The sequence below is a fragment of the Ranitomeya variabilis genome, chromosome 6, assembly GCF_051348905.1.
Source record: "Ranitomeya variabilis isolate aRanVar5 chromosome 6, aRanVar5.hap1, whole genome shotgun sequence".
Classification (NCBI taxonomy): domain Eukaryota; kingdom Metazoa; phylum Chordata; class Amphibia; order Anura; family Dendrobatidae; genus Ranitomeya; species Ranitomeya variabilis.
This window is the reverse complement of record NC_135237.1, coordinates 558304128-558331425: the sequence shown is the minus strand read 5'-3', so window position 1 is coordinate 558331425 and position 27298 is coordinate 558304128. Positions and strand designations below refer to the sequence as shown.

The following is a 27298-nucleotide window of genomic DNA, read 5'->3' as shown; positions in this document are numbered from 1 at the left end:
TCCGTACTACGGCCGTAATACGGAGAAATGTTCCCAAAATATTGATCCGTAGTCAGGGTGTGTCAGCGTATTTTGCGCATGGCATCCTCTGTATGTAATCCGTATGGCATCCGTACTGCGAGATTTTCGCGCAGGCTTGCAAAACCGACATCTAATGGATTTATGTGCTCAAATGTTAGGGAAAACATATATATACAGTATATATATATATATATATATATATATATATATATATATATATATGTCATTGAGACACATATATATATATATATATTCTGTATTTAGATTTCATTCAGCGCGATATCTGTGAACAGCCGGTAATTCAATTGCCGGCTTTTCATTTCTCCTGCACAAACCCGACAGGATATGAGACATGGTTTACATACAGTAAACCATCTCATATCCCCCTTTTTTTTTGCATATTCCACACTACTAATGTTAGTAGTGTGTATGTGCAAAATTTCAGCGCTGTAGCTGCTAAAATAAAGGGTTAAATGGCGGAAAAAATTGGCGTGGGCTCCCGCGCAATTTTCTCCGCCAGAATGGTAAAGCCAGTGACTGAGGGCAGATATTAATAGCCGGGAGAGGGTCCATGGTTATTGGCCCCCCCGTGGCTAAAAACATCTGCCCCCAGCCACCCCATAAAAGGCACATCTGGAAGATGCGCCTATTCTGGCACTTGGCCACTCTCTTCCCACTCCCTGTAGCGGTGGGATATGGGGTAATGAAGGGTTAATGCCACCTTGCTATTGGAAGGTGACATTAAGCCAGATTAATAATGGAGAAGCATCAATTATGACACCTATCCATTATTAATCCAATTGTTGGAAAGGGTTAAAAACCACACACACACATGATTAAAAAGGATTTTAATGAAATAAACACAGCGGTTGTTGTAATAATTTATTGTTCTCGCAATCCATTTCCAGGCCCTCGCTTGGCAAAATAATAAACGCACAAGATACATACCTTCTGATGTCAGATCAGGTCCCACGAAGTAATCCATCTGAAGGGGTTAACTAATATTACAGGCACGAGCTGCGATAAACCACTCGCTTGTGCCTGTAATCCCCGGGTGCTGAAAGGAAAGCAGGATCTGTACTTACATTGAGTCGCGGTGATGCGCCCCTGCTGGATGTTCTCATGAACTGCAGCCTGGGAACTTTTTCCCACGCTCCAGGTCATATGAGGACATCCACCAGGGGGCGCATCACCGCGACTGAAGGAAATGTAGGTCAATGACCTACATTTCATTCATTCGCCGGGGATTACAGGCACGGAGCACACAGCTGCATTAGCAGGGCTCCTGCCTGTAATATTAGTTAACCCCTTCAGATGGATTACATCGTGGGACGTGATCTGACATCAGAAGGTATGTATATTGTGCGTTTATTATTTTGCCAAGCGAAGGTTTGCAAATGGATTGCGAGAACAATAAATTATTACAACCGCTGTGTTTATTTCATTAAAATCCTTTTTAATCATGTGTGTGTGTGGTTTTTAACCCTTTCCTACAATTGGATTAATAATGGATAGGTGTCATAATTGACGCCTCTCCATTATTAATCTGGCTTAATGTCACCTTCCAATAGCAAGGTGACATTAACCCTTCATTACCCCATATCCCACCGCTACAGGGAGTGGGAAGAGAGTGGCCAAGTGCCAGAATAGGCGCATCTTCCAGATGTGCCTTTTCTGGGGTGGCTGGGGGCAGATGTTTTTAGCCACGGGGGGCCAATAACCATGGACCCTCTCCTGGCTATTAATATCTGCCCTCAGTCACTGGCTTTACCACTCTGGCGGAGAAAATTGCGCGGGAGCCCACGCCAATTTTTTCCGCCATTTAACCCTTTATTTTACAAGCTACAGTGCACAAATTTTGCACATACACACTACTAACATTAGTAGTGTGGAATATGCAAAAAAAATGGGGATATGAGATGGTTTACTGTATGTAAACCATGTCTCATATCATGTCGGGTTTGTGAAGTAGAAGGAAAAAGCCGGCAATTGAATTACCGACTTTTCACTAACACCGCTGCGTATTTCTCGCAAGTCACACTGCAGGTCCGTGTGGAATCCGTATTTTTCTCGCCCCCATAGACTTTCATTGGCGTATTATTTGCGCAATACGCTGACAAACGCAGCATGCTGCGATTTTGTACGGCTGTAGAAAGCCGTATAATACTGAACCGTAATATACGGCTGATAGGAGCAGCCCCATTGAGAATAATTGTGCCGTATGTAATGCGAGTTTTACGGACGTAGTTTCTGCGCTCTTACGTCCGTAAAACTCGCCAGTGTGACGCCGGCCTAACTGTGATTCTTGAATTGATGTGTTTTTCTTTAGTTGGTCAAGTGACATAGCCATTTTTCATATGAGCCTAAACGTTGACTCTTGAATTGATTTTGTTGCTATCCTTGGAGGAAATGGACACTGGATAATTGAACAATTGATGTTTGATAATATGTTGATTAACCATTGTGCCAGACCATGCATTTTGTTGACTTGCGGTGAAGGACAAACTATGCATTTGATTAAATACTCAAACAATGAGAGTTTACCTCATCTCACTTTCCCCTTGACCTGTCAATGACCTGAAGGCTAAAAAAAGACCTTTAGCTTTCTGCAAAGAGAATCTAGAGAACAGCAGCCAACAGCAGCAGACAACATAGCTCCAACCAGAGGGATAAAGATTTGATACACTCTACAGGAAATCAGCTTAAGGGACCACGACCCAGTTGGAAGAATACAAATCTGTTCTATTGACCATCGCTGAACCCATGGACACATTCGGAAAAGCCAGTTTTGGACCATCCAGTTACCTGGCCCCATGGAGATCTTCAGAGGTACCTGGTTGGGATTATCTGGTCACCTGGCCCCATGGAGACGTTCGGAGAAGCCAAGTTGGGACCATTTGGTTACTTGGCCCCATGGTGATGTTTGGAAAAACGAGATTGGGACCATCTGGTCACCTGGTCTCAGACTTTGGAGAAGCCAGGTGTTATAATTATAGGGGATAACTCAGGAGACTCTTTGCGTGGAACAAGACAACTGCAGGACACAGTTTTATAAGTGGTAAAGTCTATATTATCACACGGTGATTCAAACAGGTGCAGAGAGAAACTCAAGTCCACAACACTGGGTGCAAATAATAAACGCAGCTTAGCAGTCTATAGGAAACTTCAGAGGAAAATCCAATCAAGCAGAAAGTCTATGAAGCACAGTTATTCTTGAGGATACTTGACACGAATAAATCCTTGTCTTAGTCCAGGCACAGATAGATATGCTTATTAGGCAGTTCAAATCATATCTTAGCTCAACCAGGGAGGCCTGGGTAATAGTCTAAGTTATTGCAAAGCAGAAACAGCTTACATGTCCAGCAAATGCAGATGGAAGTAAACACAAACAACAGATTAAGGAGGATTACTCTAAACTTGTGCATGCAGCAGGAACTCAGAGCAGAGTAGCAGGATCACCATACAGGTTCACAGAAGCAGGTGTATAGCCAGGGAGTAATCAGAGGTCCGGAGCTGGATACAAGGCAGAATACTCTAGCACAGACTGAAGGCTGGGGTGGAGTTTTATAGCAGGAAGACACAGTGCACATGAGACCAAAGACGCCATCTTGGAAAAGGGCAGTAATGCACAAAAGGTAAAAAATGTTCAGAGTCCTGACACCAGGTTGGGTTCATCCTGTCACCTGGACCCATTGAGATGTTCAGAGAAGTCAGGTTGGGACAATCAGGTCACCTGGCCATGTACCTCAATGGACTCTCAGCTTCTTAAGCTTGTCGTTACCTACTTTCTATCGGTGCCCTTAAAAACCAGGATGTCACTGGTTGAGGTTATCGGCCCTGAAAGCCCCAAAGTCATAGCTGCTCTAATCTCGTCGAGTCAGCGGAAGGTGAGACTCTAATTTCCACCATCTTGTGTACTTGCTTGGACTTTACTATATGTTATTGACTGTTGGTGGTTCAGTAAAGTATTGTCGCACTGTTTTACCCTCATCCTGTGTTGACTGAGTGGTATTCTGCCCATGTAGAGGGAGAGCGGGCGTTCAGTGGGATGAGCTGTTGTCAGTGAGGTCTGTCCAAGAGCCGGGCCAGCGGACGAGAGCACCCACTGACCCACATGTCTCCACAGGGAGTATGGAAAAAAATGTTTGCACCCGGTCTGAGGGGAAGTCGGGGCTGGATGCAGTGGATACGAACGCCTGTCAAATTCATGTAAAGTGTCAGCATTTCTTATGACAGAAATGTTTCATAGAGTGACTGCAGACTTGTACCCTTAAGCCAAACATCCCCTTTAAGGGGTGGGTTCTAGATCCAGTGAACCTTTAAGGACAGAAGAATATATTTCATCATTATTATTTTTCAAGTTTGCACACTTTAGAGATGTTTTTGATGACGGCGTAATTAATATTTTTGCTCCGACATTGCTCTCTCGTAAGAACAGTTCCCCCACTCCTGTAAATGCTGATTGCATCGACCTTTCCTGTATTTCGGGATGTAAGACCAATATGACCACGCCTCTCCTTGTCCGCTGGAATCGTCCGCTGTTTACTGCAAGAAGAGAGATCGATCAAGATGACGACTGGTTTAATTAATACCAGGAGCCGAGCTTTTACTGACCATTGATGATCACAGAACAGTTTCCTTAGGATTCTTACATTGTGTCTCCATCACATCATTGGGGCACAGAGCGGGATGAGCACAGTGTTACTAACACGTCTGTCTGGCATTGTCTGCTTTGGACGCTCGCTCCTTCTTGGATGGGTTCACATACATTTTCCCCCCTGTAATCCTCTGCATTACTTACACATGCATGTGCAGATTTTCTGTCTGATTTCCCTGTAGATTTTCTGTAGAAATATTTGCAGCAAATCCTACCTGAATGAACTTGGCTCAAGCATCTAAAAGCGCTCACCTGAGCAAAATAATCGTTATTACGTTTCAATAAAGTTAAAAAAAATAAAATCTTCTCCCATATAATCAATAAAAAAAAGTTTTTTCTTTATAAATATAATTTGTGGAATAAAATTGTTTTAGTTTGTTTTGCAGAGCATGGCGTTAAAAAAAGATTGACCTTTTGTCACATTTCCACCACCTTTTCCTGAAAAATATATAAATAAAATGATTCAATGTATTATATGTACACTAAAGCTACAAACTATGAAAGCTATTAGTCTCTGAATTTAAAGCCCCCTCCTATACACATCCGCACCTGCCAGTATGGACAGGTTCGACGTATGGACAGGTTCGACGTATGGACAGGTTCTACGTATGGACAGGTTCGACGTATGGACAGGTTCTACGTATGGACAGGTTCGACGTATGGACAGGTTCGACGTATGGACAGGTTCGACGTATGGACAGGTTCGACGTATGGACAGGTCCGACGTATGGACAGGTCCGACGTATGGAGGTGTCTGTTGGCCTCTTTCTCATGGGAGAAACTGCCGAGACGGCTGTCATCAGCATAAGCCTCGTTTTGCCGAGGGACATCTAATTTACTTGGCCGGCTTTATTTTTATATCATTGTATAGACCTGTATAATAAATACTGAATTCAGTATTTTTTGTTTTTGCATCTTCTGCTAAAAAAAAATTAATACAATCTTACCGATAAACTATATGTATCCCAAAATACTGTCAATAACGAATATTATTTTCCTGAAAAAACTGCCTTCATCACCAGGAAAAAATAATGTCATGGTTCTTAGAAAAACAAAATCTTGGTCCAGACCCAAAATGGACCGTATGAAATGTGGCTGCCCGTAAATAAGATTGTAGTGAGCTACTTTGACCATTTTGACCGATTGTCGTTTTAAAATTCTCAGAGAACAGACCCCTGTGGGTTTGTGAGTATTGAAACAGTGATTTATGATGGTAAAAGTTAGAAATCTGAAGACCCTAATGGAGCACAGGTTTTAGGCTCACCAGGTGAGGTGGATTCTTTTAGCCCCAAGTCCGGGTGGGAAGACTGACCTCAGCATGTGGGCAGAGGGCACTCGGGAACGTCGGGAACAACAGGACAGATGAAGTGGAACCTAACAGGTCTAGAAGCAAGTGGATCAAACCAAACCTAGGACTAGAGTCTTAATCCTGAGACACACTTATGTGTCTTATTGGGACGTAAATAGGTCTAAGGAGATTGTCATTGGTGACCGGAAAAACCTAACGTGGAGCACAACAGAGAGCAGCGGACACAGGGGAAGGAAGTGGAGTCAGAGATAACTAGGGCAGGTGTGTAACAACAGGACGTTCTGATCTGGAGATCACTCAAGTAGGATGGCACATACTTCAAGTCTGAAGAGGTCTTACGTTCCATAGAAGTCTCAATGGACATGGCTTATATTGATCACCATTTTGGCCATTTTTTAAACCACTGTCTCCATGTGATATATAGCTCCAGATATTTAAACATTTCTTTTATTCACATTTCGACAAGGTTTCCACCTTCTCTGATCAAGACTCGTAACGAAAATGTAATTTCCCTTTTATACTTGTCTACTGTAAGAGTTTGGTTGGACGTAACCCAATTGTGGACACGTCCAAGCTTAGGAGTGTCACTGTGATCCCTGACCTTTCTTTCTAAGAAGGGAGTGAGGGTTCTCTCCTCTTACGTGTCCCTGAAGACTTTCCGTAGGCTTCCACCCAGCCGTGAACGGGTGGTTTATCGTTAGTATTTTCTTACCACGTTGGGTTTGTGGCATCTGAGGAGCAGAACTTCCTCCACTCACACACGTTCCAGCATCTCAATAAATTAATTACAGAGGATAAGATGCAAATTTATGGCCGGAGAACGGCTCACAGCTCGGAGACCCAACTATCGGGGAGACGTAATGAGCTGTGCTTCGGGCGGGAGCTTCATGTCCCTTCTATTTAAAGCCGTGTTCACATCACTGAGCAAGACTGGTATTAAAGTATTAAGTCAGCGAAGGATCTCAAGGAGCAGAATTAATTTCTACACCTGGATATGTACATTTATCCAGATGAAAGATTTTAATGGACTCCTGCAAATATGCAATACTGGACAATTAATTTTTGTTTGCCTAAGCTTTGGGGTTGTCTTTTTGAAAGGTAACTTTACAAACGAGTGTGATTCATTAAAGAAAAACATATCTGCTTTCTTCCCAAACACTGCCACACCTGTTAACAGGGTGCTTGTGGTATTGCAGCTCAGTCCTATTTACTTAAAGGGGTTTTCCAGTACTTGGCATAAATTCACAAAAAGTATTTCCTTTCTTTCTAAATGCTTCCCTTCTGCATCTGTCACCGCTTTACCCATTTTATTTTTAAAGGGAGTCTTTTCTGGTGTGGGCCTTATTTGGTCCCTTACTCGGGCACATGCCCAAACGCAGGTTTCTCACTTGCTCAGTGGAGACCAAGCTTCTCCTTGAGCTCATTTTCAAAGGAAAAAGTTCTCATTGGGCGCCTGGGGAGAAAAAATATGCTTCTTCATCAGGTCATGAGCAGAGGAAGCAAAGTTTCTCCCTGGGCACATGGGCAGAGGAACCCTGCTGGATGCATGAGTAGAGCAAGCCAAGTTTCTCATCAGACTCGTAGGCAGAGAAAAACGAGTTATTCAGTAGGTGCATGTGCCAAGGAAACAAGGTTTCTCATTGGGTGCATGGACAGAGAAAACCAGGCTTGTCTTTGGGTTCATGCGCAGAGGAAGCTAGGTTTCTAGTTGGTTTCATTGGCAGAGGAAGCCAGGTTTTTAATTGGGTTAATGTGCTGAGGAAGCCAGGTTTCTCTTTGGGTTCATGTTCAGAGCAAACCAGGCTTGTCTTTGGGTTCATGAATTGAGAAAGCCAAATTTTTCTTTGGCTTCATGTGCAGAAGAAGCCTGTTTTTTTGCTGTGTTCATAGGCAGAAGAAAACAGGTTTGACTTTGGAGTAGTGTGCAGAAAAAGCAGTTTTTTGTTTCTCCTTGAAATCATGCACAAAGGAAGCAGGTTTCTCCCTGGGAGCATACGCAGAGGAAGACTGTTTCTCCTTTGGGAGCATGGCCAAAGGAAGCTGGTTTCTCCCTGGGAGCATACGCAGAGGAAGACTGTTTCTCCCTGGGAGCATACGCAGAGGAAGACTGTTTCTCCTTGGGAGCATGCGCAAAGGGAGCAGGTTTCTCCTTGGGAGCATGCGCAAAGGGAGCAGGTTTCTCCCTGGGAGTATGCAGAATGGAATCCGGTTTCTCCCTGGGAGCATGGAGAAAGGAAGCCGGTTTTTCCCTGGGAGAATGCGTAAAGGAAGCCGGTTTCTCCCTGGGAGCATGCAGAAAGGAAGCCGTTTTTTTCCTGGGAGCATGCGGAAAGGCAACTGGTTTCTCCTTGGGAGCATGCGTAAAGGAAGCTGGTTTCTCCCTGGGAGCATGCGTAAAGGTAGCCGGTTTCTCCCTGGGAGCATGCGGAAAGGCAACTGGTTTCTCCTTGGGAGCATGCGTAAAGGAAGCTGGTTTGTCCCTGGGAGCATGCGTAAAGGAAGCCGGTTTCTCCCTGGGAGCATGCGTAAAGGAAGCCGGTTTCTCCCTGGGAGCATGCGTAAAGGAAGCCGGTTTCTCCCTGGGAGCATGCGTAAAGGAAGCCGGTTTCTCCCTGGGAGCATGCGTAAAGGTAGCCGGTTTCTCCCTGGGATCATGCAGAAAGGAAGCCGGTTTCTCCCTGGGAGCATGCGTAAAGGTAGCCGGTTTCTCCCTGGGATCATGCAGAAAGGAAGCCGGTTTTTCCCTGGGAGCATGCGTAAAGGTAGCCGGTTTCTCCCTGGGAGCATGCGTAAAGGTAGCCGGTTTCTCCCTGGGATCATGCAGAAAGGAAGCCGTTTTTTTCCTGGGAGCATGCGGAAAGGCAACTGGTTTCTCCCTGGGAGCATGCGTAAAGGAAGCTGGTTTCTCCCTGGGAGCATGCGTAAAGGAAGCCGGTTTCTCCCTGGGAGCATGCGTAAAGGAAGCCGGTTTCTCCCTGGGAGCATGCGTAAAGGAAGCCGGTTTCTCCCTGGGAGCATGCGTAAAGGTAGCCGGTTTTTCCCTGGGATCATGCAGAAAGGAAGCCGGTTTCTCCCTGGGAGCATGCGTAAAGGTAGCCGGTTTCTCCCTGGGATCATGCAGAAAGGAAGCCGGTTTTTCCCTGGGAGCTTGCCGTGTCTCTCGTTAGGCACAAGTGGTAGTGAATCGCCAGTTTCTCATTGGATCCATGGTCAGATGAAGCCACATTTCTCATTGGGTTTGTGAGTAGAGGAAGCCAGGTTTCTCATTGGGAGCATGCGCAAATTAATCCATATCTCTTTTTAGGTGCAAGGGCTAATGAAGCTCAGGTCTCCTGATAGGTGCATGCACAGTAGAAGTCAGGTTTCTCATTGGGCGCATTCTCACAGGAATCCAGGTTTCCTGTTGGGTGCATGCACTGAGGAAGCCAGGTTTTTCGTTTGGCTCATGTGCAGAGGAGGCTTCTCCAGGGGCTCATACCCATCTCCCTTCCCAAGATGAAAAAAAAGTACCAGAACAATGTACACAACATAACAGGATCACATGTGAAAGTGCTTTGTACAGGGAACTCAACCCCAGGACATGTTATAAGTATAGATCCTTATGCAATGCCCAGTCAAAGCGAAGCTAGGGGTGCCACCTTTGTTTTTTAACCTCATTGAGCCAAAATGGTGCAAATTTCACTCAGCCCTGCTTGACTCAGGTGGACCATTGCACTTCTCCTTGCCCTGCCAGTTTGTAGCTATAATAAAAATGATGTTGTCTGACAAGACTTTCCCCTTCCTCTCTTTTCTGGGGTTGTGACTTGTGGAGCAGTTATGATCTGGGAGTCTAAATCTATTCATGTAATCAGTGCATTATGGGGTCACCTGCTCAGGACCACCCTTGTGTATTGGACACCCTCTCTTTAATCCTCATACTTAGGGGAGGACTCTAGCTGATGCCTCTGCTGACCATTCATTGTGTTCGCCTTATTCTGATATCCCACCATTCTCTCCTCTGGGGTTACAGGTTATCACACATCTGTATTTGGGGTGTACAGCGACTGTCTTCTCGACAACCTCCCCGGCCTCAAAAACAATGGCTGTACGGTGGACGTAATTCCCGCTTTGCCAAGATTACAGATCAGCACCTCTCTACCCAGGCAAGTATTTACAGCGCTAAGACACTCAGATGCATGCTCCTGCATCAGTGGTTTTGTCTGGGCTTGGCTGCGCACGCTGGGGTCCTGGGCTCAACAGCGCGTGTCTTTGGGTCCTGGGCTCAACAGCCCGTGCCTACGGGTCCTGGGCTCAACTGTGCATGTCTTCGGGTCCAAGGCTCGACAGTGCGTGTCTTTGGGTCCTGGGCTCGACAGCGTATGTCTTCGGGTCCTGGGTTCGACAGCGCGTGTCTTCGGGTCTTGGGTTCGACAGCGCGTGTCTTCGGGTCTTGGGCTCGACAGCGTATGTCTTCGGGTCCTGGGTTCGACAGCGCGTGTCTTCGGGTCCTGGGCTCAACAGCGTATGTCTTCGGGTCCTGGGTTCGACAGCGTATGTCTTCGGGTCCTGGGTTCGACAGCGTATGTCTTCGGGTCCTGGGTTCGACAGCGCGTGTCTTCGGGTCCTGGGCTCGGCAGCGCTCTCGCTGGGGTCCTGAGTGTGAAAGCATGCACTGGGGTCCTGGGTGTAAATCTGATGTTCTCCTGGGTTTACGCTGGATGCTTCCAAACACTCCACTGTGGAAGAACAGTTTTGGCTTTTTACTGCATTAAATGCAATGTCATCAGAAAATGACCCATTATCTAAATCACGCTTTTATTGTTGTCATTTTTAGAGATGACTCCTAAATTTTTTTTAAACTTTCCATATCAATATCTTAACAGAAAAATCACAAAATCTTTAAATTTTCACTCTGGCCACTAGATCTAATATCAGACTCCTGCTTATTGTTTTGCTCAGCTGGCTTTTCAGCAGACTCATTATCATCATAGTCAGGATAACAACGAAAGGTACATCCAGTAAATAACACACAAACTGCCATTTAGAATAAGTGATGTCACAGCTCACCGCCTCCTGTACACTGACTGATAACACCTCTATCTATATACAGTAGATATCACAGGATCCACCATTCACAATAGGTGATGTCACAGCTCACCTCCTCCTCCTGTACAATGACTGATAACCTCTATATACAGTATATAACACAGGATCCACCATACACAATAGATGATGTCACAGCTCACCTCCTCCTCCTCCTGTACAATGACTGATAACACCTCTATATACAGTAGATAACACAGGATCCACCATTCACAATAGGTGATGTCACAGCTCACCTCCTCCTCCTGTACAATGACTGATAACACCTCTATATACAGTAGATAACACAGGATCCACCATTCACAATAGGTGATGTCACAGCTCACCTCCTCCTCCTGTACAATGACTGATAACACCTCTATATACAGTAGATAACACAGGATCCACCATTCACAATAGGTGATGTCACAGCTCACCTCCTCCTGTACAATGACTGAAAACACCTCTATATACAGTAGATAACACAGGATCCACCATTCACAATAGGTGATGTCACAGCTCACCTCCTCCTCCTGTACAATGACTGATAACACCTCTATATACGGTAGATAACACAGGATCCACATACACAATAGATGATGTCACAGCTCACCTCCTCCTCCTGTACAATGACTGATAACACCTATATTTACAGTAGATAACACAGGATCCACCATTCACAATAGGTGATGTCACAGCTCTCCTCCTCCTCCTGTGCAATGACTGATAACACTTCTATATACAGTAGATAACACAGGATCCACCATTCACAATAGGTGATGTCACAGCTCACCTTCTCCTCCTGTACAATGACTGATAACACCTCTATATACAGTAGATAACACAGGATCCATCATTCACAATAGGTGATGTCACAGCTCACCTCCTCCTCCTGTACAATGACTGATAACATCTCTATATTCAGTAGATAACACAGGATCCACCAGTCACAATAGGTGATGTCACAGCTCACCTCCTCCTCCTCCTGTACAATGACTGATAACGACCCTTTAAAATATTTATGTAAATTGGAATCTGGCCCTCAATAATAAATGCTAGTTATTTACTCCATGAACTGTGTAGAAACAGATTTTTTTGCATTTCGATCTCACTGATCTCACTCAGATGTACACATTTTAGTATGTAGATGCAGGAACCTGTTAGTAAACAAGAAGCTAATGCTCAGGAGCACGTCGCAAAAACAAGTCTGTGCAGCAGTGTGTGTTATTTTATCTGCTATACAAGAAACTGCACAGTTATGTGTATTAAAATAGGAAGTCAATGGTTGAACGGGCAGTAACCTGACTATGACTTGTGCCATTCCAGATCGGCGCACTCTTTACAGCCGTCCAATGACGATGTCTCCACCCATGTGTCTGTTCAGCTTTTCAATGGAGAGACCCAAAAGCTTTTGATTAAGCTGGAGAACATTGGAACAGAGCCCCTCGAAACTTTAGAAGTGTCCTCCAAGACGATCAACAACAAAGGTTGGTGACTCTAAAATACGGAATACTTTTTTTTTTCTGTTTCTTATTTTTTTCCCCCTACTTCCTCATTGTTATTTCGATACTCCTTGGATCCCCATTAGGATACTCAATTTTTTTTAGTGGATGACTGTAATTGGGACCATCATTATTTAGTTGGAGCCAAGAGCCGCTACGAAGAGTGTTTGTGGCTTTAGAGGACCCAGTCTTTCCTTACATATCATAAACCGTAGTCCCAACTTGTGTGTCCAGCAGCTATGCAGTCTCCTTATTTGATTTTTGGTGGGGTGGGCTTCCTTCCTTGAGTGACTCTTCTGGTAAGTAGAAGAACTGTAGCAGAACTTGTGCTGAGCTTTATAGTTCTACTGTAAGACATTCATCTGTCAGTGGTTTGTTACGGAGTGTACACTGCTATCACTGTCTTTACTTATAGCAATAACGGGGCATTTAAGCAAGCACACATCTCAGGAAAGTGAGAGCCTTGATTAGGAGAATTGCTCTGGAAACTGCTGTTGCTTTGGGAGTCTGCCGAGTGGCTGGAGTCTTTACAGGATTAATAATTAAATATGAGATAGATGGATAAATAAATACTAGATGGGTATTAGAAATGTTGAAAGATAATCAGATAGATATTATAAAGATACATGTGAGATTGACAGAAACAATGATAAATACTAAATGTAAATAAATCCTAAAGAGGACCTGTCAAGAGTGCCCAGTTTATTCCCTTAATTTATTGACGCTTCTCTAAGTATTCCACTTTTTCTTTTTTTGTAAATCAACCATACGGTTCCAGTGATACGGGCCTTTTTAATTTGAGGTCTTGGCTCAATGGATCCTCTGGGGCGTGTCTTTAAGCTGTTCTGTAATACTATGTGAAACACGCCCTCTTGTAAAGAGCATACAAATTAGCATAAAATAAAAAGGACCATATCTCTGGATCCTTTTGGCAGATTTACAAGAAAAAAAACAAAGCTGATGGATTAACTGTAGAACAGTTTAACATTCTCAGGAGCTGAAGGAGAGGGAGGTGAGCAGCTAACTGCTGAATAAAAATCAATGGGCTGGAGAGAGGTGCCTGGGATGTTAGGAGTTAACTCCTTTCCTAGAATGTAACCACTGATCACACAAGGGTCTGGTGGTCGAGCCTATTAGAAACCAGCTGTGCACTATGTAAGATCAAAGCGAGAGAAGGACAGCAGACAGAAAAAGTAGCTGTATACTATGTAAGATCAAAGTAAGTAAATTGCAATCCTGCATATTTTCATGCTGTCTTACTAACTAAATCAATTTAATATGAACATTTCCCTTTTATCTTTGTGGAGGAAACTGAACACTTGCTGTCAGGATGTTTTTTTTTTTTTTTTACATTATTTTAGTCGGAACTGATGGAACCTGGCTCATCTCTGAAATTGCCCAATGGTCAATGTTTGATTAAAAAAGTAGCATTTTCAGTGGTAAGAAAAATAATAAATTCTGCACCTAGTGGCCAGACCAGATTCTGGATTAATATATATTCGATTATATTTGATCGTATTTTTTTTTTACTTGAATACTGCTAATACTATTAAAACGATAAAATCCTTTTTTTCTTCTGCATTTTTCAGAATTTTCTACACCAGCCTGATAAACATTAATTTTATGTAGATTGATATGTAGCTTGGACCTTATTACATTTGCGTTCCTGGTGTTGGGCTGAATTTTAATGTTCTGCCAGCCTCTAATTGCTCCTTGTACCCGGCGTCAGGCCGCGGAAGTCGCTTTTTCAGATTTCTTAGTCGATGGCTGTTTTAATTCTCGAAATCTTTATAAAGCTCCCGGCTTCGCGCGCTCGTATATCTTGCAGCTAATTCCCGGCTCCTCGTGTAACTCGTGGCTTTTGGGAGAGGATAGGAGGTTTATAAGTGAAATTAATCCCCGGTGACTTCTCCACTTACCTGATCCGAGAGCTTTGGAAGGCGGAATCCCTAAAGACGTCTGCGGAGATTGATGGGAGGCAACGTCTTTTTTTTCTTTTCCCTGGGTAATGGTCTACACACATTAAATTAACATTGCTTAGGTAAAAACTTTGATGAAAGATGGAAACTCTGTTCCTGGAGGAATTGCTGCCTGGTAATAAGGCACCAGACCCTGTGATTAATAAAGAGATTTTTTTTAGCAAGTAAGAAGCAAAGATAATTTCTTCACTTCTGACATTGTTAGATTAGTAACTGGTTTTACCATCTGTGCATCCATTTTTACTATCGGTGTCATCCGTGTCCGTTTATACCATCAGTGTGTCCATTGTGAGGCAGCGACAGGTGTTATATGCGAGGGTCACTATGTGCCCACCAGGCTGCGCACAAAAACATATTGAGACCGCTGGAGTGCATTGCAGTCACAGGTATAGCTGTGATTGCAATCCAAAATAAAACTACCGTAAGTTTGGTCTTGGGCAACCTGTTTGCCCAAGGCAGATTTAAGAAAACCCGGCATGGGTTTTTGTTTTTGGATCGGACTACAGGATGGTAGAGGGTTTCAGTTCGCTCCCTCCAGGCTGGATCATACAAGTGGCCCATTGCCACAGATTACATTTAACCCCTTCACGACATGCGCCGTACTATTACTGCGCATGCCGTGTCTCCCCCTTTGATGTGGGCTCCGGCGGTGAGCCCACATCAAAGTCGCGACATCTCAGCTGTTTTTACAGCTTGACATGTGCGCGCAATAGCGGCGGGTGAAATCGTGATTCACCCGCCGACATTAACCTGTTAAATGCCGATGTCAACCGCTGACAGCGGCATTTAAATACCGCTTCCGGCCGCGCGGCCGGAAATGAGCGCATTGCTGACCCCGTCACATGATCGGGGGTCGGCGATGTGTCAGGATAGTAACCATAGAGGTCCTTGAGACCTCTATGGTTACTGATGCCGGCCTGCTGTGAGCGCCCCCCTGTGGTCGGCGCTCATAGCAAGCCTGCATTTCAGCTACATAGCAGCGATCTGATGATCGCTGCTATGTAGCTGAGCCGATCGAGTTGTGCCAGCTTCTAGCCTCCCATGGAGGCTATTTAAGCATGGCACAAGTAAAAAAAAAAAAAATGTTTTTAAAAATATGAAAAAAATATAAAAAATATAAAAGTTTAAAAAACCCCCCTTTCGCCCCATCCTAAATAAAACAATAAAAAAACCCTCAAACCTACACATATTTGGTATCGCCGCATTCAGAATCGCACGATATATCAATTAAAAAAAAGCATTAACCTGATCGCCAAACAGCGTAGCGAGAAAAAAATTCGAAATGCCAGAATTACGTTTTTTTGGTCGCCACGACATTGCTTTAAAATGCAATAACGGGCGATCAAAAGAACGTATCTGCACAAAAGTGGTATTATTAAAAACGTCAGCTCGGCACGCAAAAAATAAGCCCTCAACCGACCCCAGATCACGAAAAATGGAGACGCTTCGGGTATCGGAAAATGGCGTTTTTTTTTTCTTTTCAGCAAAGTTTTGAATTTTTTTTTCACCACTTAGATAAAAAATAACCTAGACATGTTAGGTGTCTATGAACTCGTAATGACCTAGAGAATCACAATGGCAGGTTAGTTTTAGCATTTAGTGAACCTAGCAAAAAAGCCAAACAAAAACGTTTATGATTGCACTTTTTTTGCAATTTCACCGCACTTGGAATTTTTTTCCCGTTTTCTAGTACAAGACATGGTAAAACCAATGGTGTAGTTCAAAAGTACAACTCGTCCCGCAAAAAATAAGCCCTCACCTGACCATATTGATGGAAAAATAAAAAAGTTATGGCTCTGGGAAGGAGGGAAATGAAAAACGAAAAGGCAAAAACTAACAAGGGCCGAGTCTTGAAGGGATTAAAAACCCTGCCGTAAAGGGTTTGGGTGTCTCAGTCTTGGTTTTCAAGCTGCAGAGCAGGTGGCTCTGCAAAGCTCCGCCTGTGTTTAGGAACACAGCCTTGCAAAGCCAAAAGGCCTGGCACCCCTCCGCGTAGCACGGTGGGGCAGTCGCCCACGGCAACCGGTCTTTGATACGAACTGTCTTGATTCCTGGCTGCGATCCGTAGGATACTATTTGTTTTTCCATTTGTGAGTATGTTAAATATTAAAGAGACTTTGGTTTTTTTTTTGTTTTTTTTTTAACTTTTCCTGTGGTCTTCCACACAGCACCAACCCCGCTGCACAACATATGGTTGGAGAATGCGGGCAGTCTGAACTAAGGCATACTCCAGGGCGTGCTGCATGTCAGTGATTGGGCTTGCAACGCTGTAGCCCAAGCCTGCAAACAGGAAAGAGTTTTTGAAGCAGTTGGTCCTCACTCAGCAGCGGCAACAGGAGCAGCTGCAGTTTCAACGGCAGGAGCAAGAGCAACAGCAGTATCAGTGGCAACAGCAGCAGACAAGCTGTTGATGCTTTAGATAATAATCTTTATTTTTTATATAGCGCTAACATATTCCGCAGCGCTTTACAGTTTTGCACACATTATCATCACTGTCCCCGATGGGGCTCACAATCTAAATTCCTTATCAGTATGTCTTTGGAATGTGGGAGGAAACCGGAGAACCCGGAGGAAACCCACGCAAACACGGGGAGAACATACAAACTCCTTGCAGATGTTGTCCAAGGTGGGATTAGAACCCAGGACTCCAGCGCTGCAAGGCTGCAGTGTTAACCACTGAGCCACCGTGCTGCAACTATGCGAGAGGTGGCCCCATCAGCAACCTCAATAAGTTCGGAGGCTGGATATAAAGTTCGGTCAGCCTATAAGAACATGAGTCCTGTAGACGATTTGGAGGCGTTCCTCACCGTGTTTGAGCGCACAGCCGAGCAGGAGAGTTTGCCGTTGTCCCAGCGGGATGAAGTGGTGGCCCCCTTCCTGAAGGGAGAAGCCCAGAAGGACTACTTGGACCTCAGTCTGGAGGATTCCCTGGACTATGAGAAACTAAGAGGTGACATCCTTGCCCGACTGGGGGTTAATACATATATGCGGGCTCAGCAGGTGTACCAGTGATCCTTTGCGGAGTCTCGCCCTGCCAGGTCTCAGGCATATGACTTGCTGCAGCTGGTTAAAAAAAAATGGCTTCAGCCTGAAACCTTAACCCTGTTGCAGATGGTAGAGAAGGGTGGTGGTTGACCGGCTGGTGAGGGCTCTGCTAGCAGCCATACAGTGTTCGGTGGGGCAAGGGGACCCGACGCTCTGGACCAGGTGGTTGGACTGGTTGAGCGGTATACGGCCACTCAGGACTTTATACGGGACACTGCTCCACTTCGTCTGTCACTTCAGGCACCATCAGCCCAGGAGCTCTTGAAAGGTCCTCGACCCTCTGCTGGGGCCAACCAGAGCTGAGTCCGTACTGAGGGGGGTACCCCGAAAGTGAGGGTGGCAAAAGTCCCGTTTCCCCTAAACTGGTTCTGAGGTCCAGTCGTGCCGCCACTATTAGGTGTTGGCGGTGCCAAGGGCCCGGACATGTGGCTGCCAACTGCCCCCTGACAACTGAACCTATGGACTGCGGGTTTATGCGCATAGTCTCTGTGTACCCAAGCCTGTCTGCACCATAACTACAGGCACTGCCGGTAGCGAACCCCAACTGTGCCAGGTACTCGTCAATGGTTACAAAACGGAGGCTCTCTTGGACTTGGGGAGCTTAGTGTCTCTGGTCCATGGGCAACTTGTTGCTGGAGACAACCCCAATAGACCGAAACTGGGGGTGGTGTGTATCCATGGGGAACTCTGAGAGTACCCGACCTCGGAGGTTACTTTTTCCCCACTGTGTGGAGAAATGAAACATGTGGTGGGAGTGGTAAAGACTCATCTGTATGGTACTGTGTTGTGAAGAGACTTGCCCCTGTGGGAGACCTAGATTAACCCTCCCAGGGTAAATGTTATTCCAGTCGCGTAACTTAAAGATCCCAAGTCGGGGGTACCTGCCGTAAGGGTCGACAACCAAGGGACAGAGTGTAACCCAGATAGGTTTCCCCTAGAGCAGTGTTCCCCAACTCCAGTCCTCAAGAGCCACCAACAGGTCATGTTTTCAGGATTTCCTTAGTATTGCACAGATGATAATTGCATCACCTGGACAGGCAAGAATTCAATCACCTGTGCAATACTAAGGAAATTCTGAAAACATGACCTGTTGGTGGCTCTTGAGGACTGGAGTTGGGGAACACTGCCCTAGAGGTATTAGCAGGAGAGGTCGAGGAGACCCCACCGATTCCTGAGCTGGAAGTATCCCCTGGTAAGTTTGGGGCAGCTCAGCTCCAGGATCCCACTCTGGCCTGGGCACGAGAAAGGGTGATGGAAATAAATGGAGTGGCACAGCAACCTTGTGCCAAGGCAGTTTTCCTCCGCTCGGCTATCCAACAGGATAAAATCCAGGATGAAGTGGTGGAACAACTGGTAGTGCCCCAATCCTACTGTCCGGTGGTTCTCAAAATGGCTCACACCCACGTGCTAGAAGGGCACTTGGGGGGCCATAAAGATGCAGGAGTGCATACTGCCCAAAAAATTTTTGTGTGGGATTTATGCTGAGGTTCGGAGGTATTGTGAGTCCTGTCCCGAGTGTCAACTTGCCACACCCACTGCGCATTTCCGGAGTCCATTGGTGCCTCTACCCATTATAGCTGTGCCATTTGAGTAGATGGCAATGGATCTGGTGGGGCCTAAAGTGAAATACACCCGTGGCCATCAACATATTTTGGTCATAGTGCACTATGTCATGCGGTACCCAGAGGCGATACCTCTCCGCCACACCTCGGCAAAACTAATAGCCCGCAAGCTGTTTGCAGTGTTTTGTCGCCTCTTGATTCCAAAGGAGATCCTTACCGATCAGGGGACTCCTTTTATGTCCAAGGTGACCCGGGAGCTATGTAAGCTGCTCTGGATCCAACAGCTCCGCACATCGGTATACCAAACACAAACCGACGGGTTAGTAGAGAGGTTTAACAAGACCCTTAAGTCCATGCTTAAAAAGGTGGTCTCCAAGGATGGGAGGGATTGGGACATGTTAGTGCCCTGTCTAATGTTCGCAATCCGCGAGGTACCACAGGCGTCCACAGGTTTCTCCCCTTTTGAGCTATTGTATGGCAGGCATCTGAGGGGAATGCTGGACGTAGCTGAGGAGACATGGGAACAGGAGCCAGCTCCTCGTTGGAGAGTAATAAAGCATGTGGCGAGCATGCAGGACCGGACTGTAAAGGAGCATCTGATGGATGGCCAGGCCACGCCGAGCCGCACGTATGATAACTAGTACTAGTGCCCACCACCGAGAGTAATCTCATGGCCAAGTGCCAAGGACCTTATGAGTTACGAGGGAAGGTGGGAGAAGCAAATTATAGGAAGGACCGGGAGTGTCTGGTCACGGAGGCGACTCCGGTCGTGCCAACATGGAACCCTCGGTCACCGGCCAAGGACGCGGTTGGGGGTCAGGTTAAGATAAATTACTGTCTCACAAAACAGCAGCGACGGGAGGCTCCGGTTCTGGTGCAACAGAATACGGACGTAGTCTCAGCTGCCGGGGCGGACCTCTGAGATCCAGCATGACAGTCACCGAGCCCCGGGTAAGGATGAAACCTTTCCGAGTGCCAGCAGCCCGGAGGCAGGCCATCGCGGCCCAAGTAAAGTCAATGCTTCAGTTGGGAGTCATCGAGGAATCCCGGAGTGAGTGGGCCAGCCCCATTGTATGCAAATTCCAAAGCCAGGCGGGGCGTTACGCTTTTGTAACGACTTCAGAAAATGAAACATTTAAAACACGTGTAATGAGGATGCACGTGCAAAAAATCTGCCAATCAGTGGTGTGGGTGGGGCTATACAGATTAATCTGCCAGTCATTGGTGTGGGCGGGGTTATACAGGGAAATCTGCCAGTCAGTGGTGTGGGCGGGGTTATACAGAGAGATCTGCCAGTCAGTGGTGTGGGCGGGGTTATACAGAGAGATCTGCCAGTCAGTGGTGTGGGCGGGGTTATACAGAGAGATCTGCCAGTCAGTGGTGTGGGCGGGGTTATACAGAGATCTGCCAGTAAGTGGTGTGGGCGAGGTTATACAGAGAGATCTGCCAGTCAGTGGTGTGGGCGGGGTTATACAGAGAGATCTGCCAGTCAGTGGTGTGGGCGGGGTTATACAGAGATCTGCCAGTCAGTGATGTGGGCGAGGTTATACAGAGAGATCTGCCAGTCAGTGGTGTGGGCGGGGTTATACAGAGAGATCTGCCAATCAGTGGTGTGGGCGGGGTTATACAGAGATCTGCCAGTCAGTGGTGTGGGCGGGGTTATACAGAGAGATCTGCCAGTCAGTGGTGTGGGCGGGGTTATACAAAGATCTGCCAGTCAGTGGTGTGGGCGGGGTTATACAAAGATCTGCCAGTCAGTGGTGTGGGTGGGGTTATACAGAGATCTGCCAGTCAGTGGTGTAAGCGGGGTTATACAGAGAGATCTGCCAGTCAGTGGTGTGGGCGGGGTTATACAGAGAGATCTGCCAGTCAGTGGTGTGGGCGGGGTTATATAGAGATAACTGCCAGTCAGTGGTGTGGGCGGGGTTATACAAAGATCTGCCAGTCAGTGGTGTGGGCGGGGTTATACAGAGATCTGCCAGTCAGTGGTGTGGGTGGGGTTATACAGAGAGATCTGCCAGTCAGTGGTGTGGGTGGGGCTATACAGATTAATCTGCCAGTCATTGGTGTGGGCGGGGTTATACAGAGAGATCTGCCAGTCAGTGGTGTGGGCGGGGTTATACAGAGAGATCTGCCAGTCAGTGGTGTGGGCGGGGTTATACAGAGAGATCTGCCAGTCAGTGGTGTGGGCGGGGTTATACAGAGAGATCTGCCAGTCAGTGGTGTGGGCGGGGTTATACAGAGAGATCTGCCAGTCAGTGGTGTGGGCGGGGTTATAGAGATCTGCCAGTCAGTGGTGTGGGCGGGGTTATACAGAGAGATCTGCCAGTCAGTGGTGTGGGCGGGGTTATACAGAGAGATCTGCCAGTCAGTGGTGTGGGCGGGGTTATACAGAGAGATCTGCCAGTCAGTGGTGTGGGCGGGGTTATACAGAGATCTGCCAGTCAGTGGTGTGGGCGGGGTTATACAGAGAGATCTGCCAGTCAGTGGTGTGGGCGGGGTTATACAGAGAGATCTGCCAGTCAGTGGTGTGGGCGGGGTTATACAGAGAGATCTGCCAATCAGTGGTGTGGGCGGGGTTATACAGAGAGATCTGCCAATCAGTGGTGTGGGCGGGGTTATACACAGCTCAGCATTTCAAGCTCTGCTACATCTGTAGTATAGAAAACCCAGATCCAATCACAACTGCTGCACCCAGAAAGCTAAGTGATACATTGCTGGAATCAGGGTCTCTGCTCCCACATCGTGCTGCTGTCAGATTATACAGTAAAAACCTGCTGGCACCTTCCCTTTAAGGTTGAAAAGTAGTCAAGGAATATTTTCAAAATAAAATTATAATTGCAGTTTGTTGTAAAAGAATAATCGTAAACAGATAAAAATAAACAATGCATTTTAATCTGATCTCCCCCCGTGTGGAGCGCGGTGTCCCCCGGGTCCTTCTGTAACTCCTTGTGTGTTATTTCCCGTCACGTTCCCAGTGAGCTGATTACGGCGCCGGCCGGTGTACTGTGCTGATAACAATGGCCGCTGTCATAAGCTGCCGCGTCTCCCCAGCTGTAAGGGGACGTCCTGCGGGGCGCTGATAACGCCGCCATCAGCCGCACACCGCTCCGCTCACTGTCACCACTACAGCACCATTATTTATTTGGTCTTCCTTCTCTTTTGTTTAATTTTACACTTTTTTTTTTTTTCAAAAAAATGTTGACCCCCGAGTGTCTCCTTTTCGCATTGTACGACGCGTCATCTGGAGACGCCGTCAGTATATTTTCCCGGGGACGACAGACGATGGTTTACTCTCCTTACCAAACCAAAAGGGGACACAAATTTATGGTAATAATACAAAGTATCACTTCCCCCTAAAAAAGAAAAATTACCTGTGATTCATTTTTATTTTTATTTTTTATTGCTTTTTTACCATTAACCTTATAAGTAAATTTTTTTATTACAATTTCACAGATTAAATCGATCATTATTATTATTATTATTATTATTATTATTATTATTATTAATAAAAAGTGGAGGTGATTTTGATTTTAATTTTATTTTATTTTTTTATTTATTTTTTTTTTTTCACCTACTTTTTTTTAGCTCCTTAGTTGACGTAAATCCTGTGATCACTTGTTCTCTATACATGATATATCAGGAACATGTTAAAATTTTAGGGAGGTAATGCTTTGCTGCACTGTACTTTACTGTCCATTCACACAAAACTGTTAGAAACATGGGGTCTTGCTGCCATTCTCCCCCTCACAACAAGCTAAATCTTTTTTAGGTTCACAAACAAGAATAATATATTCAAGAGCTGTAACTTGCAATCCATTGTTTTTTTTTTTTTCTAAATGTCATAAGTTCTTTCACATGCATTCTGTCAGCACCATAGGTACTGGAACTCCCTTTCACTCTCTTTTCAGGATGTATTGCTCATGTCTATTGGTTTGCCTGCCCTAAACTGAAAGCCTGCCCCTCTGTTATGACTTAAACTTTCTGTAGAGGGACCTTCCTGCCCCCATTTTCTGTAGAGAAACAAAGACCAGCCTGCACTTTCTGCAACCCACGTCAGTGTCTGTTTCTATAAAAGCAGGCAACGAACAGTAAATTAGAAGGGAGTGGAATGATTTTTCATGGATCTATTTCTCCCATGAAATAGAATTGTTTAAAATTAGCAAAATTTCTATTTTTGTAAAAAAAAAACAGCACCACACATGGTCATGTCTGGTATTGCAGCTTCATTGAAGTTAACGGGGCTGAGCCGCAGTAGCAGACACAAACCTGGCACCGTATCATAAGAAAACATGTATTTTTTATTTTATTTTTTTTTTCAATTTCCGACCAGCCCTTTGAATACATTGCAGGCGACATTTTTTTTACCTCCGATTGAAAACTGGAATCCTTTTATTCTTATTTACATTTTATTTGCATCTAAAACTGAATCGATAGACAAGTGATTTCTAGACAATGTCTATCTGTCTGGGGGGATCATTTACTTGCACGCAGTGGAATAATAATCTATCTGCTTTACATTACGCTGCCTTTTTTATATTGCACAGACTTGTTTTCGATTCGTCTCAATCAAGTAATCTGGAAGCAGAGAGAAAATGTGAGATAGTTTCTGGCCGTCTTTGTAGATCGGTGAATAGAGGCAACGTCTGGGAAGGTTTAGCATTTCTCGGTGGTGACTTGATTATCTGGCTCGGCTTTCTTGGAGCAGCGGCGACATCGCTCTCGAGGGTCCCTGCAGTGTATGAATATGACATGAGCTCTCCAGCAGAGCTGTTTGCGGGTTGTGTATGATAGATAGTTATAAGAAGGGACATTTTCTCAGCCAGCCACTTCTCTTCCACTATTATCTAGCGCCATGCATACGGCTACACCTGGTTTGCAGGAGACAGATAAAATACCGTAAATCTGCCAAACCGATGGATTTCCATAGAGAGCGGCGCACTCTTCTCTAATGGATGCATTACCGAACGGCTGCTCACCGAATCGATGCACTCTTAAACAATTTACATGATACGCCTGGACAATGTGTCCCTCAAGGCGATGTCATACGGACATTTTCACAAGTTCAGAAGCTTAAAAAAAAAGTTATCTCAGTCGGAAAAACCTTTGTCTTTGAGCAGATGTCTGTACCCGTGCAGTAAAATCTGCCTCTTAAGTAAACCTGCAGCTTGGTAGGAAGAATGAGAATAATTGGAGAGATTTACAGTAATTTTACACTGGAACAGAAGATCCGAGTTGGAGACCAAATCTTTAGTTTTTTTTTTCTTTTTTTCTATCTTTTACAAAAGAAAAACAGCTTTGTAATTGAAATAAGTTAACATTTATATTTAGGAAAAACGAGCAGAAATTGATCTCAGTGGGTGCTTATATTTGATTGTTATGTTTTTGTTTTAAACTATTTATATAATTATTTGAAAATTTACTCACAAGAGTAGATATGGTCTAGCCTTTTAGCAGTCCTCTTCCGGGCCAGTGGGGATTCTATAAATGCTTAAAAACCTTTTTAAAGAAGAAGAAACCACACAGTAAATAGAAGGTAGTTGAGGAGGGAGATGGAGCTGCAGATTTAGTCTATGCATGCTGTGAGAGGGGAGGAAGAGCAGCTAGAAGCTTTCAGAACTAGATCATTAGTTAATAGTTAATTTTTATCAATTTACAAAATACAATGTGTAGAAAACTAAATCTCATCAATATTTGGTGGTCGCCGGTCGCCTTCATCACTTTTTTTTAGATACTTGTCTCCTGTACACAGTTTATGAAGGATGTCAGCAGGAGGTTGTCCCAAACATCTTGGAGATCTGACCCCAGATCTTCTGTGGAGATCTGACCCCAGATCTTCTGTGGAGATCTGACCCCAGATCTTCTGTGGAGATCTGACCCCAGATCTTCTGTGGAGATCTGACCCCAGATCTTCTGTGGAGATCTGACCCCAGATCTTCTGTGGAGATCTGACCCCAGATCTTCTGTGGAGATCTGACCCCAGATCTTCTGTGGAGATCTGACCCCAGATCTTCTGTGGAGATCTGACCCCAGATCTTCTGTGGAGATCTGACCCCAGATCTTCTGTGGAGATCTGACCCCAGATCTTCTGTGGAGATCTGACCCCAGATCTTCTGTGGAGATCTGACCCCAGATCTTCTGTGGAGATCTGACCCCAGATCTTCTGTGGAGATCTGACCCCAGATCTTCTGTGGAGATCTGACCCCAGATCTTCTGTGGAGATCTGACCCCAGATCTTCTGTGGAGATCTGACCCCAGATCTTCTGTGGAGATCTGACCCCAGATCTTCTGTGGAGATCTGACCCCAGATCTTCTGTGGATGAGGCTCGTGTGGATCCTTCTGTCTCTTCATGTGATCCCACACAGACTGGATGATGTGAGATCAGGGCTCTGTGAGGTCGGATCATCACCCCCAGGACTCCTTGTCCTTAATGACATTGGCTGGATGTTGGGGGTCGTTCTATGGCTGCAGAATAAATTTGGAACCGGTCAGTCACCTCTCTACAGAATGGATAAGAATCTGCCTGGGTTTTTCAGTATTGAGGACACCATTAATCCTGACCAACACAAACTTGCAGGACCCTCCACCGAGCGTCACTGTAGACCCTCATTATTGTGCCGCTATCCAGTAAACAAACTGACTTCTGTTGCAGTCAGATAGTTCACGTTTTGACCCCTGCTGCCTTTTTCTGCATACAAGTACTTATGGTTACCTGCATAGCAAAGTCACTTTCCTTTGTTGCCATGTGGTAGGCATGTCTTTTTGACTTCAATTCTTCCATGAAGACCACTTCTGGCCAGACATTTCATGGTTGTGGTTAGGTCCCACTGATTGCTGCCAGTTCTGAGCTGATGCCACTGCTGGACATCTTCCAATTTCAATGGAAAGTAACATTATGTGTCTTTCATCTGCTGCACTAAGTTTTTATGGCCGACCAGTGCATCAACGGTCTTCAACGTTGCTCATTTCTTGGTGTCCTCAATGCTGAGAAATACGGGTGGATACTTAACCCATCATGTAATACCATCAGGAAGGATTCTGATTGGTTCCAAATTTATTATTCAGCAAAAAATCCCAACATCCAGCCAGTGTCATTAAGAACAATCTCCAGTGTAATGACGAGTGATGTGATGATCCGAGCCGACAAAGCCCTGATCTCACATCATCCATGTGTCTGGGATCACATGAAGAAACACAAGGATCCACAGAAGATCTGGGGTCAGGTCTCCAAGATGTTTGGGACAACCTCCTGCCGAGACCCTCCATAAACTGTGTACAATTGACTAAGAACAACTAACGAAAGCAAAGTGCGGTCACCAGATACTAATGGGAAATTTAGATGTTTCCTCTGTTCATTCTCTTTGCTATTAAAAATAGTAATGTTGATAGTTTATTTTTATCAACTAATAAAATTCATTACTTTACAGCATTTGTTTCACACATGTCTAAAACTTTCTTCACAGTGTTGTATGTCTGTGTGTCAGTGTACCATATATTTTTTTAGTGACACAGTATCTGATTCTTCACAGAAAAGCTCTACGGTGACTTTTTGATATGGGAGTTAGAGGAGGCTCTCTCCCAGCTGCCGCTGAAACCGGGAACAACGGCGTCATTCACAGTCTACATCAAGGTGAAGCTAGACTTCTCCTGCCAAGAGAACCTCCTGCAAGATCTGAATGATGGTGAGAGACCAAACTCTATCCCATATATTGCATGAAAGTGGTTTAGACACATGTATATGTATTCATGACATACAATACTACTATACTACTACAATAATACTCCTATCTACAGGAATATAACTGCTATAATACTGCTCCTATGTACAAGAATATAACTACTATAATACTGCTCCTATGTACAAGAATATAACTACTGTAATACTGCCCCTATGTACAAGAATAATAACTACTATAATACTGCCCCCTATGTACAAGAATATAACTGCTATAATACTGCTCCTATGTACAAGAATATAACTACTATAATACTGCTTCTATGTACAAGAATATAACTACTATAATACTGCCCCCTATGTACAAGAATAATAACTACTATAATACTGCCCCCTATGTACAAGAATATAACTACTATAATACTGCTCCTATGTATAAGAATATAACTACTGTAATACTGCTCCTATGTACAAGAATATAACTAC

General features: G+C 45.0%; 1 protein-coding gene across 2 annotated transcripts in view; it reads left to right on the top strand.

The window, feature by feature from the left end:
- TRAPPC9 (trafficking protein particle complex subunit 9) overlaps nucleotides 1-27298 on the top strand; it is a 576113-nt gene that overhangs the window by 93755 nt on the left and 455060 nt on the right. For both annotated transcript variants that reach the window (XM_077271277.1, XM_077271278.1), the window contains exons 14-16: nucleotides 9997-10129; nucleotides 12375-12535; nucleotides 26667-26819. In XM_077271277.1, the coding sequence (XP_077127392.1) occupies nucleotides 9997-10129; nucleotides 12375-12535; nucleotides 26667-26819 (447 nt within the window). The remainder of the gene's footprint in view (nucleotides 1-9996; nucleotides 10130-12374; nucleotides 12536-26666; nucleotides 26820-27298) is intronic.